Genomic DNA, 19,524 nt, shown 5'->3' on the forward strand with positions numbered 1-19,524 from the left:
TAGCATGGTCTACCCTACCTTGCCGTTTCAGCACAACTGTCAGCCTCTCTGAATGTTTGTGTGTGTGTGTGTGTGTGTGTGTGTGCAGGCATTCACTCTATTCTACTGTATATAGTCCATTCTGAAACACTCCTCTACCTGTCTCCTCTGTGTGTCCTTCACAGTATAGCTGCTTGGTAGTATATGAAGAGACTCTAACCTTGTCTCCACATGTTGCTGATGAATATGTTACAATAGCACTGTATCCAATTTCAGGTTTCCCAGCATTCTGGTGTATGGCAAGAATTTACGTACTCAGTCAGGCGTTTGGCTTGAGATGCAATTTACATGACAGCGCCTATACATCCAGGGGCAGTTTGATCAATATCTGGGGTATTTTTTTTTTCTTTTTTAAACAGCTCCATACCTTAGAGTAACTACATATGACAGGCAGTGATGGTTTACATAAAGCCAGATGCTGTAGCCAACTTCTCTAGGGGCCTCATGAGCAGGGAGGGGTCTGTTATTAGAAATGCCATTACATCAGAGGTAAACACCTTGTTTAGTGCGTCATCATGCTGCATTTTGGCCAAGTCTCAGTCCCACTTCTTGAAGAATATTTGTTGAGCATATTGCAATCTCAAATAGCAATTGCAGTACTGTGTGATCCATCAACTGAGGTTAGAACAAAATCTCAAAATACAGTGAGAATTTACACAACTAGTCAGAAAGCTACAGTAGGATAGCAAAGGTTGTCAGCTGAGAACTTGTTGTTACAGTAGGATTTTCTTAGTCATCTTCTAATCAGTGGATATTAGTGAGAATGCTGTGATGAGGTGCAAATTCCTTTAACAGCTTTCAAAATATTGTACTTCTTTATGCCATCATTGTATACTGTATTAGCTTGAAGGTTCATTCTTGACCTTGGAAATAACAGTTTGTCACATCTTATTACAGGTTCAAAGTCTTCAACCAGGAGTTAGTGGATGACCAGAGTAAGATCAAGGACGCATTCACATTCAACGCCAGAGACCATCTTTGTATAGAGACAGGAGTTACAATGTGGCTGAAAGCTCCAGAAAAAAACAAGTAAAGTGGACCTGGTGATAAGAATTTTTAGTCAAACTGTAAGTTATGATTTGTCTTTGATGAATACTAATATTTGTGAATCTTGGTTCTCTGATATAATCTTGTAAATTCCACTCACTTTATTGGTCATGTGATCTCATTGCTTTAAATATAGCACCTGTGATGTGTTGGCATCTTGATGAGCAAACCTGAGAAGCTGGATGTGAAATGTTCACTAAAGAAAAAACTATTATCTCATGTAGAAATAAACAATAATTTCTAGAGACTTGGCGTGCAGAGATATCTGCACTACAACACTAATTTGTTCTGTGCTGTACTCACAGCGTATGGAAGAATTTTCTTTCAGGGTAAATATATGGTCTAGATGGTTTTGGGACATGTTTTGAAGGAGAACAGCATCTGCTTGGGTGTAACTTACCTCGCCTTCTCTGTGCCACGGCCTTCCGTTCTGAGGGTACTTGCTCTGGCTCTGGCGTTTCTTCTGCCCTCCGTCGGCAAATTTGCACAGCAAAGGCTCCGTGGGAGCTGCGGAGGGAAAGAGAGACAGAGGACAAAATCATGTTAAGACTACTGCATCCTGTGACCCCGCAGAAGCCCTTTTGAACCGCGTCCCATTTCTCTTCTCCTACCATTGCGTCTCTGTCTCTCTCTCCTCCCTCCTCCCTGCCCTCCTATGGAGCTCCTAGACAAATTCCCAGACTGTCGATGTTGGCAGGCCCTCCCTACCCCGGCCCAGGCTGGCAGCCCATGAAAGAGCATTGCAGGGTATTGTTGAAATAATAATCACAGTAATCGCTCTTGTAAATACCTCTGAGATGGTAATGCAGGACCGCTCTGTCAGCCAAAGCTTATTTCTAGAAGGCGTTCCTGTTCCTGATGCATAATCCCTCCGTGTTTTACTTTAACACCCATCTTCTCTTTTATATGAAATTTTATGCCTTTTTCCACTCCACAACCATCACTGCAAGCATCTCACTGCGCTGTACTATTTGAGTAAAGGCTGTCATAGATATTAATATTACCGTTCTAGGAGTGAACACTGGGGGCAGCATAAGCATTTCTGACATGATAGGAACAATAGTAATGGAGGATTGACATAAGTGCCGTCACTTCAGAGCTGGCAGGTGTCTATAATCAACCAGCAGGAAAACATGACATGAAATAAATTACAAATCCAATTAAAACACGAAAAAAGCTCCCTGTATGGCGACCTCATCTAAGCTGTCTCTGTATCAACAGCCTTTTGTATGAATAATTGCCAATAAAAGGTTGATGAAAGTGTTGCGATGACCTACGTCGCTGTAAAGATAACTTCTCAAAGGGCACTTTCTCACACTTGAGCTGCAGGTGAGCACCAAAAGAGACAAAACAGATTCAGGTGGTGTACTCTCCTGATGTGATACTGTAGATACTGAAAGACAGGCTCAATGAAAGAAGAGAGTGAAAGAAAAAAAAAAAAAAAAAAAGCAGAGAAAAGACAAAAAAGGCCTTAGTGAGCTTTTCTCGTGAGAAAAGGTTGGCTCTCTTGGCCGGGGATCTGGGGGTCTTAACAATGTCCGTCCCCTTTTCAGTCTGCGTCAGCGGCATTGGAATCTGTCTCTGGAAACAGACTGTGGAGATGAGAGAGGGGCAGGGACACTTGGATGGTGGTAATAGTGTTGGCGGGGAGGATAAACTAAACTAAACACAGGAGAGAGGGAGAGAAACAAGAAAGAAAAGAGGAAAAGAGTGAAACCGATTAGAGAAATGGGTGAGTGACTAGGGAAGAAACAAGGGGGAAAAACAGAGCCAGAGTGAGAACCTACACCAGGATCAAACACTCATTCCCTGGGAGGCTTGTACAGCTCGGCTACAGTACAGTACACACTGAGCCAGCGAGCTTGTCCAAACACTGAACCACTGCTGCCCTGCACCTGCTGGCTTAGAAGGAACCTGACGGCTGCCCTGTCATCGCATTCACATTACAGGCCTGGCAGCTCGTGACACGGCCGCTCTGTGACGACACAGGCCAATGATGAGGCTGTCTGCAGGAGGTGAGCAACGGGACCTTTCATCACGCCGTGCCAGAAATGACACCCACCGGGAGAATTGTTGATGCTTTAATCTCCGATCCCAGATGTTAGAGGTGCTCGGGCCTTGATAATAATACAGTATCATATGACAAGAGAGAAATGAGATGCTGTCTGGATTTGACAAAGCAATGACAGCAATAAAACAACCTGAAGTGAAGTGAAGTTATGACAAGCTGAATGAAATAATTTGGGCATTAATGAGCTTACGGGATGATTTGTTTATTCATTTCCATTTTCTGACATGTCACTATTGTAACTGCTGCCACATTTGGAGAGAATTATTTTGTAGTTACAGTAGGTGTCTGATATGCAAATGAGCAGAGGGCTGTCGAGATAGCAAAACTGTGTGTGTGTCTGTGTGTGTGAGTGTGCCTTTATATGACTGGAAGGCTACTATACTGTAGGGCCAAATACAAACAAACTTCTCTAAAAAAAACCTCTGTGTGTGTGTTCATGTGGCTTTAGGGGCTACTATGGGACCAAACTTTTCAGAGCCTGCCCAGGAGAATGTAGCCAGGAAGGGAGAGTGAGAAAGATGCTGAAGAAAAACAACAAAAGCTCTTCCAAACCTCTCCTCCGGCACTCTGGGAGATAATTAGCTATCAGAGAAATTTGGAGAATCTGACACAGAGCATGCTGACGTTCCCTGTGCAACTACATCCCCAGTTCCCACAGCGAACTAGCCAATTTGTTTAAGACTCCAGCCCAAGATCAACAGCCTCACACCACCCCACCCACCTTGTGAACACATTTACCCCTCTATGGCCCTTACATACACACCCTTCTTTTGCCCTTAAAGTCTCTCTGCTGCAACCCGTGAAAACACACAGAAATACACACACCAGACAAACTGCTGCCAACCTAAAAACCGCTCTAAGACCTCTCACCGCAAACCGTCATCACTGGCACATCCTAGGGTAAACTGGGCCACTGGCTGCACATACAAGCTTGCTGATGCTGCATCTTTAGGTCACAAGCTCCCAGTACAACACATTTCACACTGGCTCCAGCGTTTGTTGTAGGGAGCCCCTTGAAAATGAAAAAGCTCAGTTATGAACCAATTTGCTACCCTGTAACAATCCTAAATCATGGGAAAAAGACATAAAGTGTTTTTGGTTCGAGGTCAACAACTGCCGCTAACAAGGTGCTCTATGGGAACCCTTAATTGTTTTTTTTTTTAATGTGGGTTGCCCTAGGAACTGGTAAACACGTTAACGAGGGGTGACTGCAGACATACGCACATGCATGTGTACATGTGCACAACCACACTCACAAAAGCAAGAGGAGCAGTGCTGGAAACAGTTTAGTGAAAGTAAGACATCTGTGCTGCTAGCCTCGCTTGATCGCAGCCTTGGCTCTATCATACTCCAGAGTATGCATTTGGCTCTGAAGAGATAGTCATGGCTTTCTGCTCATCAATAGACACATTACCACCCAGTAAAATGAACCAATAAGTACGTGCAGATGTACTTCTCTACGAGATGGTGCAATAAAAATAGCCATTTAAATTGAAGCTTGTTGCAAGTTTCACTTATTAGCGCTGCGTGCATAAGTAATTATTGCTGTTACTGTTGTTTCCTGGGCCGGCATCTGGGGGAAATCAGCCTTTTTTCTGCTGAATAACAGAGCAGCGAGAACACCAGATCTCACCATTCCTTTTCTTCCTGGTATCTGAAGACAAAAGGAGCTTGCGTGCTCCGGATGGTCTCGCAAGGCCAGCTGAATAACACTTGATCCATGAATGCAAATCAGCACATGTATTATAATACATCAATGTCAGCGTGTCATACATTCATCTGCAGTTCAAAATTGGACTGTACATCTGTTTGGCCTGAATGGTGAAATCAATGCAGGAATGCTCCCGAGCTGCAGAGGGGCTGGGTAAAAGGTTTTGCTCAGTGAAACAGCTAGCTTTTCACCATCAAGACAGTTACAAAAGAGGCCTCTCACAAGGGCTTGGAGTCAAACTGTGTTGGCCTTGCTTTGCTCTGAGAGTGTGCAAAGCCCTAAAGAGGGCGAACAGAGAGAACTGTTCAGTCACTTGTACCAAAATATGTCACTCTGAAAAAGCTGCAGTTGAAAGGAAGCTTCCACTTCTCTATGACAACTTTGGTTAAAGGTTTCTACAGGTTCTTGGCTTGACATTCTACGAATTAAACATGTCTGAAAAGTCATTCGGATGGCTCCCTGTATTTTACTGCAAAGACATGTTTAGAGAGAACATGGAAAAGGAAGAAAGAAGACAGTATTTTATTGGAATTCTGCTGTACTCTGATGCTGCTCGAGGGGATCTCTAATTGGATCAACAACTGTCTGATTCCCATCAGCCAGCTTGACCTGTCTGCCCTGACTGAGGAGGATGTCTTATGGGAAAGAGATGTGCAAGGGAGAGAGAAAGAGACACAGACAGATACAAGAAGAGAAAGCAAGCACGAGGGACATGGTTCTAGAAATAGATGAAGATGAAGAAAAGCAAGTGGAGCCAGTAGTTACAATAGAAACAAACTTGACTACAGGTGGACGGGACAGATGAGAACATACATGGTGTAGCATTTACGTCGCCATTTTCAGAGTCAAAAGGACTCAGAATGGCCGCCAACCAGGAAGGCAGGCGGCAGCAACTTCCCTACAGGCAGGACTTTGACAGATCGCAGTCGATAGCTCTCACAACTGCCACGCTGGCCTTGCATCCTTCAGCATGGAAATGAAGACAGTCTGCCAGCCGATTTGCTGACAGGGACGGCACACATGGCTCAATGACACGGCCTGATAAATGAAGCGGGTGCTGAGAGGAGAGCATGGCAGAGAGCGAGACAAAGAGGAGAGGGAGAGGGAGATAGATGGAAAGACAGATACAGTGTCATAGAGAGACAAAAAGACACAGGGAGACAGCGAAGACAGAGGCGAGAGAGATCCGCTGAAGGTAGAAGTGACAGGTAGAGTCCAGTTTTTTCCCCCCCCTTCTAATCCATACTGTATAGATGAGTGAGTGAGACGAGTGTAGGGGGAAGGATGTCAACAACGCCTCGCCTCTCGCCCCGCGTCTGCTACACATGCTCCATAGCTATTGATCAGCCCTTACTCAGACTTTCCCATAGAGGGCTCCTGCAGCACACCAGCCAGTTCAGGCCTGAGATGATATTATGGATTACGGGAAGGGAAGTGGAGGGAAGAGCCCTGGATACGGGCAGTAGAAGCCTGATCGATGAGCTATTGCACACTTAACAAGAGTAATGTTATGTAGGGAGCCTCTGACATGCTAATCCATCTCTCACTCTCTCCGTCCGTCTCCCTCCATCGCATCTCTCTCTTTCGTGGTTATCTCTTGGCTCTGTATCTCTCTCTAAATTTTTATCTATCTATCTATCTATCTATCTATCTATCTATCTATCTATCTATCTATCTATCTATCTATCCGTCTGTCTGTCTGTCTGTCTGTCTGTCTGTCTGTCTGTCTGTCTATTCATGGACTTTTCAGACAAATAAACAAAGCTGATGGATGAGATGAGCTCCATGTGTGTCTGACACACAGTCAGTCTATAATGCAGCAGACGACTAAAATTGATTGAGACCATCTTATGGGAATGGGAATACTTAGAAAACTGATGTGTACATGTTTTTGTGCGTGCCTAAGAGGGAGTCCAGGAATATGAAGACACAAATGTGAACCTTTTTAACATAAAAGGTGAAGAATATTCTGCATAAATACAGAGCTGTAATTATTTTAGCAGATAAAAATATGGGTGAATATGATTGCACCTTCTGAGTATTGACTCTGAATTAATCTGCTCTTACAGTAAATGTGTGAGCTTCAAGCGCAGCGCCAAACAGGCTGTGGGTTTAGCTGCTAGCCAACTCCAGTGAGACACTGAGGTACCAGTAAAACAGTTAGAGGAGAATTTCATTTTAGCCTAATCAGCTAATTCCACTTGCGATTCCCGACACTAAGGTTGCCATGGTGAGTAAACAAATAACTAAAAACAGCGGAGCAGACAGAGGTGTGCGAGTGAGAAGAAGTTAGAGTATGTGTGTTTGCCAACTCTAATGAACTGCTCACAATCTTCCATCCATATGTTAAAATAAGATTTATACAAGCAGACAGTCCTGACCGCATTCATTCCAAATGACATAGTTGAGCGTCGCTGGTTCCTGTAGTCAGCTGCAATTTTAAAGTGGTGGTGGCAGATGTTTCTAATGCTAAAGCCACACATGCACTGGTCCACACTGCCAACATCTTTGTTGCTAGTCTCTGGTATCAGTGGCCGCTTTACACAGCTGGACAGGGTGCCAATTACAAGCGGCCGCATTGTGGTTGGTTCAAAATTGTAAGAATACAGTATGAGATTGAAAACACTATTTGTAGAGTGGATTCGAAATATCATCCCAGCTAAGAAAACACCACAATTTGCAACAGGCGACGTGACTCAATACGTTAGATGAATGTACAAGCAGTGAGCCAAGTGGAATTGCTGTTTGGTCTTGAAGATGTTATAACAGTCATCCAAAATGCGTCATCACTTCTTTGTTGATGAAATGATCAAGTAAGCATCTTTCAGATGAAAAATCTTCAAAAATTACATTGACGTACTACTTACAGCATACATGGTATATTGTATGACCTGGATTACTGATAATCCTCATGGACATAATCTAGTAATCCCATCATGCTACATTGTTGAATTATCAAGTTTCTCACATTTTATACACTAGACTACAGATGAACATTTAAAAAAAAAAAAAACAAGACAGTTTGAAGTTGCTGGTTGTTCTCAGCCATGATTTGGTCTCTAATTTATCTTCATATTACACAAATGGATGAATGCACTTTGGCAGAGCACAACAACCTACTGTAATCCACAAAAAAAAGTGCGTTGCTTCTAACTACCCCTTTTCTAAACTACACTGAGAAAAAAACATGAAAATGTATTATGGATTGTATTAAAACTAGTGTAAGTGTTTTGATTATGCAAATATGAAAAGCTAGCAATCAACATATTTTAGTTCATGCAACCATCCCATTACCAATGCATAAGTAAGAACAATTAATGCAAATGTTTCATTGAAAAGCAGAGCAAGACTCCCATGAAATAAATGAACTTAAAAAGAAAGAAACCCCCCATCAGACACTAACAAGAAAACTAAAAATTAGTTTTCATGGCATAAGTGTAAAGTAGGACTTCAATGGATTTCTTTAGCATTGTGGCAAACAGTTTTGACCATGGTAGAGGGATTTGAAGGCAGCTGTTGTTGTACTTATGCCTGTGGGGGCTGACTTGTGCTGCCACTGTCTGTGTCACCGCCTGTGTGGGCAGACAGTGAAGCTAGCTGTGTCCCTGTTAGCACAGTATAACACTGCCAACGCCTCCAGTGACCTGTGAAACCTCCCATCTATAGAGATGAATCATACAGATGGGCGCTTTGTAATTCAACATAACTGCCCATCCACAAGATCTAGAGCAAATATTTCTGAGTATATATGACACTGGCATGTATAAGAATCAGAATAAATCAGTTTTCAGCTCTGCAAGTTCACCTTAAAAGATACGATGTGCTGTAGTCTATGTTCTTAGGTATGGTTTTATAGTGAAGGCTTCCTTATTTACATCGAGCATTTGAACTGTTTTAGCCTCTTGTTTATCTTTATGCAGCTTCCATATAATGGTACAGCAGAATTTATTTATGTTGATTTATCAATACAAGGTTTTGCTGAGCATGCATGCCATTTTTCAGCACAGTGCTGCTTGACATTCATAGAGTTACACAAATCCACACTCAAAGCGCATTACAAAGAGTCCTCTGTTGTTGGCCAGCATGAAACTCAAAAAATGAAAAACAAAAAATTGGATGTTAGGTGTCTAGACAAACGGTACCTTGCCTCTCGTATCATATCCCAACCCCCATATAAGTGGGGTTATCTAACCTTTAGGCTACCGTTGCCTGCAAATTTAAAATGACATTTAAACAGAGATGGAAAATATGCTTGAAGCTGCAAATGCAAGAAAGCCACATCAGTTAGAATAGCACGGTGCTCACAGACGCAAGTTTACAAAAGGCTGTGTGTCCGTTAACTAGGTTTCCACCGTAGGGGCTTCCAGTAACAACGGTATAGACAGGAAAGAAAATGAAATTACAGCACAATAAATGAATTATCAATAAAGAGCCCTCAATACTGTATCTGAGGGGGAATCGATACGCCACAGCCGGGCTGCAATGTGGGCTGAGGGCTGAGGGCAAGCCTATAGCTGTGGGACCAGCTGGATCAATAATGTCACGGGGGGGGTGATTGACGACCAATGCTGCCAGTGACGTTGATTTATGATCAATGAAAGCGGGCCACCAGACTAATAAGGGGGGAAGGGGTGGAGGGTGTGCGTGTGTGAAGGGGTTCCATAGCGTCCCCTTTACTGTAACTGATTGGGGATCGATGAAGAGTGGCACCGTGGCTGATTAGGGATCAGGCGACTCTGTGACAGAGGAAGGCAGCTATGTGTGAGAGGATTTGGTTGGCTGCGTGGAGACCGGTCTGTCTGAGCCGAGCAGAGCTGCAGAGACTGTAATTAAAGCTGTGCTGAAAGGAGCTTTCCACTGGTTGATAGAAGGTGCAGGTGCAGCTCTCTTTGCTCTTTCACTTTCAAAAAAGGAGCCATGCACACACACACACACACGCACACACATGCACACACATGCACACATATGCACACACCAAAAGCAGCAAAGGAACGTCTGTGCTATTTTTCTGCCATTCCCCCCTCATAAAAATCTGTTACTCTCATTGACATGCTCCCTCTCTTTTGCCTTGTTTTCTCAGAGTCTTCAGCTATCTTTAAGACCCCATAATTGCTTTTTGGTTTCTTCTTTGTTCCTTTTTTTACCTCATTTTATTCTGCCTTCGTGTGACATGGGAAGTTGGGGTAGATCATAGGGCTGTCACTTTTTATTCGAAATTCGAACTTTTGTTCGAACATAGTGGAAAAATGAAGTATTTGAACTGTAATAACCTGTTTGAAAATTTACTGTCTGTAAGTGCAACAGACCGTTTGCCTTGTGATCCAGCAGGGGGTGTTCTTAAAATTCACGACCAGCTTGACCTATTGCATGCTCTTTGACCTATCAATAAACTGAGCTAATAAATAAAAATAGAGAAGGACACTAATGAGCAAAGCCGTCCTGATGGGATAATCACAACATCGAATCATCTGAGAAGCAGTGTGTGGAAGTATTTTGAGGGCAATGCCATAGAGGGCAATATTACCATAAAGATAAGGCTATTTACCAACTTTGTAAAAATCAGCTGCCTCACTCTACAACGACAACAGAGCTGAGGACTCACCTGCTAGCTTACCACACAAGAGAGGCAGAAATGTGCAGAACCACTTCAACTCTACAACCTTGTCTGACACAGTGCTTCCTAAAGACACACTGGAAACTATAAAGATTATGCTGAACGGTAAGACACTCTCTCTGACCATTGACAGATTGGCATTGCTGGCCATATATGCTTATTACAGTCACAGCAGGTTGTGTTTGAATTTATTTGAACAAATAACTTCTTAGTTTGAATTCATTTAAACTTGACTTTTCGAAAAAGCGACAGCCCTCCTAGATCATTTTATGAAACACTTCGGTCTTGGTATATTGAAAATGATTCTCACACCTGTAAAAGACAAACTGGGGTAAACTCCTTCACAGTGTCAACATTTGATGATTATGATATTTATTTAAAGCTATGTTTTTTTTGATGACCTTTGCCAGGCATCTCTTGTGAATGACACCTGACTAAAATGTCAGATGACTCACTCTTCTTTAATATTCTGTAAGGCAAGATGGCAAGAAGCACATTTATGATGTTATAAATTGGTATTGGCGTCACAATATTCTCATAAGCATTGATAAAATGTGTAGGCACACACTTGGTTATGAATTGGCTGGGTAATTTAAGATTAGCTGTGCGGGACAGATGATGAACTACAAAACCAGCACCACGAGACTAAAAAGCTAGAGTTAGGCCCCAAGTTAAGACTGCACTCATCTGCGCTTTGTCAGACAGAACCCTGTACTTCCGAACTTCAAACAGTACATCAGAAATTCCCAAAGCTCATAATTCTTTCATTTCTTAGGTATTCCCTTTGTTCTCCAGCAGTGTTGACATTAATTTTTTCTCCCTCTTTCCGAAAAAGTTGCTGATAACAAAGTGGGATCTTCTTTGTGCGCACTGAATATATCAACTGTTTTCCAGGGAAATGTCAATATCTCCTCACTCACAGTAAATGAGAAATAAATTAAATTAATAGATATTTAAGTCCATCTTATTTGCAAATCATTAAAGGTGTATTTCATGTATATGTCTATTTATTATGTCATAAATAACCAATGTTAAATTTTGTTTAAACCAACCAAAAGGGCGTAAACTGTTAAAGCAGGAATGCCATAAAAATAACAAAACAAAACAATCCCTGGCCAAAATCTGACCCCACTTCCTTCCTGTGTCAGTGCTCTACTGTTTTGCTTTCAGCCTTCCTTCTGTTTCAAAGAAGAAAAAAAAAAAAAAAAAAGTACAAAATCAGAGTGAAGAAAACCACAAACTCTTCAGCATTATTTATATTAGCTTCAGTAGCTCTGCCCCTTCATCCCCTTGAGAGAGTGATATCACAGTGCTAACCAGAGAAAGAAATTCTGACCTGTGGAGAACAACTTTGTGTAAGTCCTTGCCTAAACATCTCAGACGTGATGAAAGGCTTTGTTTTTCTCAGCCTGCGTTAATGGGCCCCAATCGATGTGGGAGAGTCGTGTTTTTTTCTCTACATGTCCTGACCCTTGGGGAAACACAGGGAGGTAATGTGGGAGGGGAGCGATATTGACACACAATATCGATATCACTAGGGTTCACGAGCGCCAGCGTGGTGAAGGTAACTCCCTCTTACTTGAAGTTGAGGCTGGTTGTTAGGTACTCATCAATGCAGAATCAAGGACAGACAGAAGAAGCACAGCGGAAGTGGGCCTGAGTGTCAGTGTGGACCGTAAATTAGCAGTTAGATACAAGAGCAAGTACTGTTGTTTCACTGATGATATTCATCTGTGCTTGTGATTCGGAAACAACCTACCTGTCCCACACACACACACACACACACACACACACACACACACACACACACAAACGCACACACACACACAAACACTGATGCATCCACTTAAACAATGTCAGGAATTTAAGCCAGCACAGCACTGCTGCAAAGGCAAGCAGTACATCCCCACGCTGGCTCTCATCTGTCACCAACAGCAACCAGCCCGCCAGCCGCCATGATGTGCAGCTTAATTGGGAGAGCTGATGAGGTCTGATGAGGCCGGTACTTATTGAATTCCCCGGCCTGTTATTTAGATAATGCTGGAGAGGAGCGGCCTCCCTCATCTTTCCCATTCTCATCCATTCAGTGTCCCAGCAGGGGTCTCCTGGCTAATCCACTCTTGTTTGTAATGGCTGTGTGAACTGAGGGGATTTGGACATGCTCTCCCCTTTGCTTGCCCACATCTAACACTCCCCACTGTTGATTTTACCCCATAATGGGCCTATTTGACCAGTTAACCAGATCCCAAGACCCATCACAACCCCCTTTGCCTGTCTTTCCCTCCCTTATTTTGGGGGGGAGTATTGTTAAATAATTAGACTTTGAAAAAATGTTCCTTTTCCTTTTTTCAGCTTGTCTAAAAGCAATTACCAAACCTCAAATAAGTGGGTGTACAGTGTTCACTGGTTTACAATGTGTGTGTATGTGTGAGAGACAAAGAGAGAGAAAGAGTGTGAAGGAAAGTGTGATGGAGAGGAAGAAAACAGTGGAGAGCAGCGGAAGTTGCGGAACAGATGGCTAAATGGCAGGACAACAAACTTTTAATTCTGCGCCTCAGACTGGTGAAGGAGATGGAGACTGTGAAGTCGCAGCGGGGTGCCAAGAGTGCTGCTCAGTATGGGACAGAACATCAAAACGCATTTGAACTGATATAAACTCTTGTGATTAATGCCTTTGCTGCACAGATCTGAATTTCAAACGTAAAGTTTCTATGGAAAAATTCAGCATCTGGGTGGTCAGACATTCATCAGTACCAGCTGTAGTGTGGAAGGGGCTCCAGCAAAGCAAATTAACTGAGATGAGGACTGCCAGAATAGCAAAAAAAAGATGTAAATATCTGACAATCATCCTCATGGGCAGATATAATGGAAGCAGTGACATAACTGTTAAAAACCTGACTAAAATTCTGGCTGCATAAATGTAGAGGTATAGACGCACAATAAGATGTCAAAATCTCTCAAATGCTGTGATTCAACACACTTACAGTATTTTTCCTCTCTTAAAGTGCTGCTAATGATGCTCTTTTAATACATCTAACTGCACCAGCTACAACCCTATAACTACAAATTATACCTTATCCTGAACAAAATTAAGCATATGCACTTTCCACTGGATCACTGGTCCATGCAATATCTAGGGACATCTAGAAAAACAAAAGGCCATATTTATAAGGGTCAGTTGTTGTAGTCTTATAGATCAGGGGCGATACTGACGAGGCAGCAACATTTAAAAGCTTACATGGAAAAGGTACAATCTGGAGTTCACCAGGGGCACAGCGAATCAATACCAGCTCGACTTAGAAATCTGCTGTATAATCCTTGATCTCCAAGGCCATTTGCTTTGCAGCCTGAAATTGGATACACCACCCCGCGCTCAACCCCGCTGCGCCGAGCCTGCCGCTCGCTTCCACAAATAAGACATCCTGAAAAATTGATCTGGATGCATCTGTGGCAAGATTACGTCTAGGGCTAAAAGAGAGATATGACTAGCTCAAGGTAATTCATAAATCTGTGTGTCTATGTGTAAGAGGATCAGGACAGGGTCTGGTGAGTGGGAAAGCCTAGTGGTGGTATTATCATACCTACATCAATGCTATCTGGGAGACTGCCGCAGCAAAGAGGCCATTAAGTCAACACCTCTACAAATGGTAAGGGCTGGTAAAGGTCACACCATTATACACTTGTATTTAGAAGATACTGTAAGTACAATTAACATGGAAAAAAATAAGAAAAATAAGTCATTTTGTTTACTCCACCTGTAGACAACAATGCCTTTTGTAGTCTAATACAATTTCCTTAATGAGTGGCTAGATACAGTACGATAGAATAGAAGAGCATTATATTTTCCAACGACATTTGAAAGTGTGTCTTTTGCATATTTTTGACTATCGTATATATTTTACATGACTGTGACCATTTTATAACTTGATAACATTGATTTCCATTAATTTCATTATGGTATAAAAATGAACTTGCTATCACCTTTATTTTTGTCAGTCATAGTATTACTACACTGTAATGCATTTGCAAGTATTGACTGTTTTGACAATCCTCTCTGTTATCATGTTCAAGGACACTTTGGCATCAAAAAAATACCTTTATGCAGCAACGGCCGTGTCTGCTAATTTGACATTTTCCAACATGATAGCTTGTGAATACAATCTGCTCTTCGGCAGCTAATACAAATAATTAACCTTGCAACATTGCAACGAAACTGGCAATATAAGGCTTTGATCACTGATGCTCGTTTTGTATAAAACATTATCTCAAACAGATGTTCAAATTCAACAAGTATTTGATGAATGTGTAGTAAAAAAAAATACAAATTTTGTCTCTACTATAGTGCAAGCAAAAAATTGTTGAAATTGACACTTGAATGTTTGATTCTGATTAGCTGCCTTACAGGGTTTGGTGTTTGTTTGACGGCTTGGAGCAATACTTGTCCAATAACCTCTTTATTGTTATTCAGTATCATTATATTATGCGTTTATTTGGGAGTCTGTATTTAATTGAAGTTTTACAGCACATTAAAACATTTTAGGAGTCCTCAAACCCTTCCTTGTGCCTTCTGTCAGATCAAACTAAACAAACAAAATATTCCAGTTCAACAGGGAAGCCGTACTACAGTAACAGCACTTACTACTGTGTAGCAAGCAAGACATGCAAGCATGTATCTTTAGGTGCCTCTCTGCTGATAGTGTGGGCTACCTGATTTTTTTTTTTTTTTATTCCCATGGTGGTGTGTATTGTTAGAGTGGCAGTTGTTGGACTCTCTGAGGCCTTTAAGCTCTCTGTTTTCCTCCTATTACTTGTGCCCGGTGGGGGGACAGACAGTTGTAGCGAGATGCGGTGCAGCGCAGCAGGGGTGGTCCCTAGATACCACGGATTCATACTTTCCACCTGACGCACAGGATAGAGAGAACAGAGAGCTGGCAATTACCAGACTTCCCTCTATATATACTCCAATCCTGGCCAGCTCTGCTCTGCTGTACTCCACTCTGAAGGCTGTCTCAGGGCCAAGCTGGAGGTAATGAAAGCAACACACTCCTAATGGACTATTGATGTGTGTGTATTTGTGTGTGTGTGTGTGTGTGTGTGTGGATGTATGAGAGGATGATGGAGAAAGAAAGTGAGAGAGGCTCGACGAACAAAGGAAAAGGAAACTGTAGGAAATCATTCTGTTGGCATGCTAGTGTGTTTTCCGTTTGTACACTGTCTGTGTTTTTTGCCATGGTAAAAGAGTGTACATCCATGTCTGTAAGCTACTGTAAATCTTCTATATAAGTTGAGCAAAAGCAGGAGAAATAAACCACAAATGTGATCCAATATCCATGATGTGCTGTACTGCCAGCCAAGAAAAGAGAGACAGACACACACAGAGAGACAGGGCGTTTGAGACATGAGGTCACTCAGAACCAGGTGTGTTTCCATCGCCCTTCATCTCCAAAACCAGCAGACTGCTCTCATATAAATACACATAGAAAAAAACACAAATAGCCTTAGGTGACAAAAAACATTGGCAACTCGGACGCCATCACAGTTAGTTTCACCAAAGGGAAAACGTCCTACTCCCACCAATCGTCCATTGGCAGAGCCTGTAGGTGTGTATGCATTTTTAGTGTCTCTGTGTGTGTCCCCTGCCCTGCTGGCAGGCAGTCGGATGAATGAATGGGCGTCCATTCCTGGAGGTCCGGTGGTGCTACAGAAATAACTCTGCTGACCACAGTGACCTCTGCTTGTTCTCACACAGCCTGCGTCCTGTTCTAATGGAGGCTCGCGCTCTATTTTGGGGGCAGCAGCTAGATTTATCTCACTGCCCTCTGTGTCCCGGGACAGTGACAGTGACGTGGCCGGGTGTAACTGATGCCTGCCTTTTTTTTTTTTTTTTTCCTGCTTCCCTGACGCAAGCACACACAGGACACAATCAGTCCTGAGGTCAATTCTGGTCAGTCAGATGACCTGGCTATGCCTCATTACTTTTGTTGACTACCAAATTTAAACTTTACAAGATAATAAAAACAGGCTATAGTGAAAAAAAACTGGAGAGCTGCGATCAAAAATCATGTGTTGTGATACTCTAATCTAATGAAAGGTGTGGGTGAGAGAGAGGAGTCAACCAGTGCATCACAGACAGCAAGCCAGCTGAATTGCTTGCATACCACAGAGACCTCGGAGCATGATTATCCTCCTCAGCAAACTTAATCTTCATTCTGGAGGATGGGCAGGCTGGCCGAAAGGCTATGAGCTCAGTGACCTACTGTATCTGCTGAGAGGCTGAATATTATTCTTTGCAAAAGAAATGCATTGCCTCAGGTCCTGCATTAGATTAAGTTGACTGATGGCTATAACCTGGAATCTGCGGATCCGTGAAGATAACGTGCACATCGCAAGACTTCATTTCCAAGAGTGGTGGAGAAAGCAGTTAGATCTAGTAAGAGCTCCACCCAAAATCTAGAGGATTTTGCCCATGACTGTAAAGTCAGCAGCCTTATTCCTGACCTTGCCTGACTGTAAGTCACAAGAGAATAAGAAATACTCCGACATCCAGTAACTACTGTGTCCCCAAACTGGTTTCACTGGGTAGTGCTGGTTGCTGGCACGTACAGAAACAGAACATAATATACTCGGCAATAGATGAATGTACTTACTGTATATGATGAATTTTTAGCAGACCCTTGTCCCTCTCAATTTTAGTGAATTATGAAATAATACATTTGCATTCTGTGCTGTATTTGAAATCACAACTCTGCACTTCACCTCAACTGGAAACTCATATCGGGCCTCACAGAAGAGGACGACTCTTATCTGCCCTAGAACATTTAAAAACAATTCAATTTGCAATGAAGCAAAATGTGAAAAAAAAAAGTATTCTTAATAACTGGGTGCATTACAAATTCATAGACATTTTACATTCAAGAGCATTCTTTCACCAAGCCCAGGATTCATTTCTGACCCAACCTTGTTGTTGTTTCACTTCAAAGTATAAAATATTTAACAGCCGACAAGTAAAAAACTTTATTACTGTCAACTATCCACACCGTGAGTATATCCATGGAATAAAAGAACGCATCAATGAAACAGACTGAACACATGTCAAACAAAGAAGAGAGGAAAATGTTCTTCATAAATAAACGCAGCCTCAGGTGCTTATTTTGCTTGCACTTACATTGTGTGCACTCAGTAACATCCAGAAACATAGATGAGCGTTAGGGAGGGATGAGCAGGAATGTGTGTGTGATGCGTAGAATAGCGAGTGAGAGAGGAGGGGAGGACACAAGTGAGGGATGAAAGACAGTGGCGGCAGGGAAGATAAGAGAGGGGGGGGACAGATGAGAGTCAGAGTATAAAAGTAAGGACAACAAAAAAAAGAGCAAGGAGAGATGTGAGAAGGGTGAGAGGGAGAAAGGTAGAAGGGGGATCAACATGGTCGACAGCTGGGCCGGGGTCGTGGGGGTCAAGCTCACGAAGCGGCTGCGCAGTCAATGTCATCCTTTCATCTCATCTGCTGCAGATGCAGCAACCTAAACTTTACTCAAATTTAACCTTCCAAAAGCACGGGGTTGATCCAACTTTCACTCCTCTCTCTTCTGCTTCCCTATGTCGCCCATCACTTTCTTCCCCTCGCTGCCCTTTTCCATCTGTTCTCTTTCATCTCCCTCTCTTATTCCTGTCACATTTCCTCAGCTCTTAATCTATTTCTTTCCATCGCACTCCTGCTATACTTCTCTCTATTACTCTCCCTCGTTATGTATCTTTTTCTCATGGTAACTCTCCTCCATTCTGTCTCGCTCCCCATTAGATGTGGTTGAGTGGAGAGCAAAGTCAATCGTTCCTGCCTAAACCCTTACAGGAGCCAGAGCTGCTCTTCTCTGCCTAAACAAACTTTGAAGCCAATCAAAGGGCTTATATTATTTTCTGTGGATGGGGACTGCAGCAGGTGAATACTTTATATTTCAGTGACAGATCCACTCAAAGCGGCTTCTCTCTCCTCCTCTCTCTGCTAACCCTTGGCTTCGCTCATGATTGATACAGTTCAGTGGCAAAACAAACAAAGCGTGACAAATCCAGATTATTGTCTGTGGGCGAGATAAGGTTATAATGAGAAAGTGCATCGGGGGAAATTGATCCTTTTTCAGGAAGCTGTCTGATTTACTGTGGATGCCAATAATAACTTCCTGTGTGTCCTGACTCTAATGGGAGGCGGGTGAAGTCAGGGGTGGGAGGGTGGAAGGTTCATACTAAGAGGACAGATTTCATTACGATGCAATATCCTGAGAATTGCATTTGAAAGGGAGGTTTGGTGGCTAATTATTATCTGTGGCAGTGTATATTGAAAAGCTGTCTTATTGTCGCTGAGGATCACAAACAGAGACAGAAATATGGCTAGTTTACTCTGGTTGACAGTCAGTCTCTGCAAGATGAGCAGCAGTAAATGAATTATCAATACATAATGGATTTGACCTTTTGTTTCTGTCAAAAAAGTAGAAGGAAAATATTAGATATAAACAATTCACAGATCATCACCCACACATGACACACAGATGCATCATGGGAAAAAAAAGTGCCTCGGTGTACTTGGAGAGGCAGCCATGTCTGAGACACACTGACAGCCAAGCCACCAACCTACTTGGCTGCGCGTTAAATCTACATGCCATAGGGAAGAGAAATGGGCCTGCCGACAGGCCAGTTATTAGCCAGGGGAATGTGGGAGGGATTGCAAAAATTAACATGGATTACTCAAGTATGACTGACAGTTTCAGAAGGGCTTTTTGTGACTTACCAAGTGATTTGGGACTTGCCTTAATTCAGCAAGGGACGTTTTAATACTGTGGGCTGTCTCTGCTATCTTGGCACCGTTGCCTTGGTGAGGATGCCAACAGGGAGGGAATCTTTTTCTGCAACGGCTCCCCCACCAGCAGTGGCACAGGCCTTGTGTTCTGCAAATAATGACGGGATGTGTCGTTGGGCCAGCACTTGGGGTTCAGGACTGTCTTTTGGTCTATGCTGTGTTATGTTTAAAGAGGGGCTTGCCAAAGAGTGGCC

General features: G+C 42.7%; 1 protein-coding gene across 6 annotated transcripts in view; it reads right to left on the reverse strand.

Moving 5' to 3' along the window:
- LOC137198715 (RNA-binding motif, single-stranded-interacting protein 3) overlaps positions 1–19,524 on the reverse strand; it is a 297,503-nt gene that overhangs the window by 41,574 nt on the left and 236,405 nt on the right. For all 6 annotated transcript variants that reach the window (XM_067612609.1, XM_067612611.1, XM_067612610.1 and 3 more), the window contains one exon: positions 1,487–1,593. In XM_067612609.1, the coding sequence (XP_067468710.1) occupies positions 1,487–1,593 (107 nt within the window). The remainder of the gene's footprint in view (positions 1–1,486; positions 1,594–19,524) is intronic.

This window comes from Thunnus thynnus, chromosome 15, assembly GCF_963924715.1.
Source record: "Thunnus thynnus chromosome 15, fThuThy2.1, whole genome shotgun sequence".
Lineage (NCBI taxonomy): Eukaryota > Metazoa > Chordata > Actinopteri > Scombriformes > Scombridae > Thunnus > Thunnus thynnus.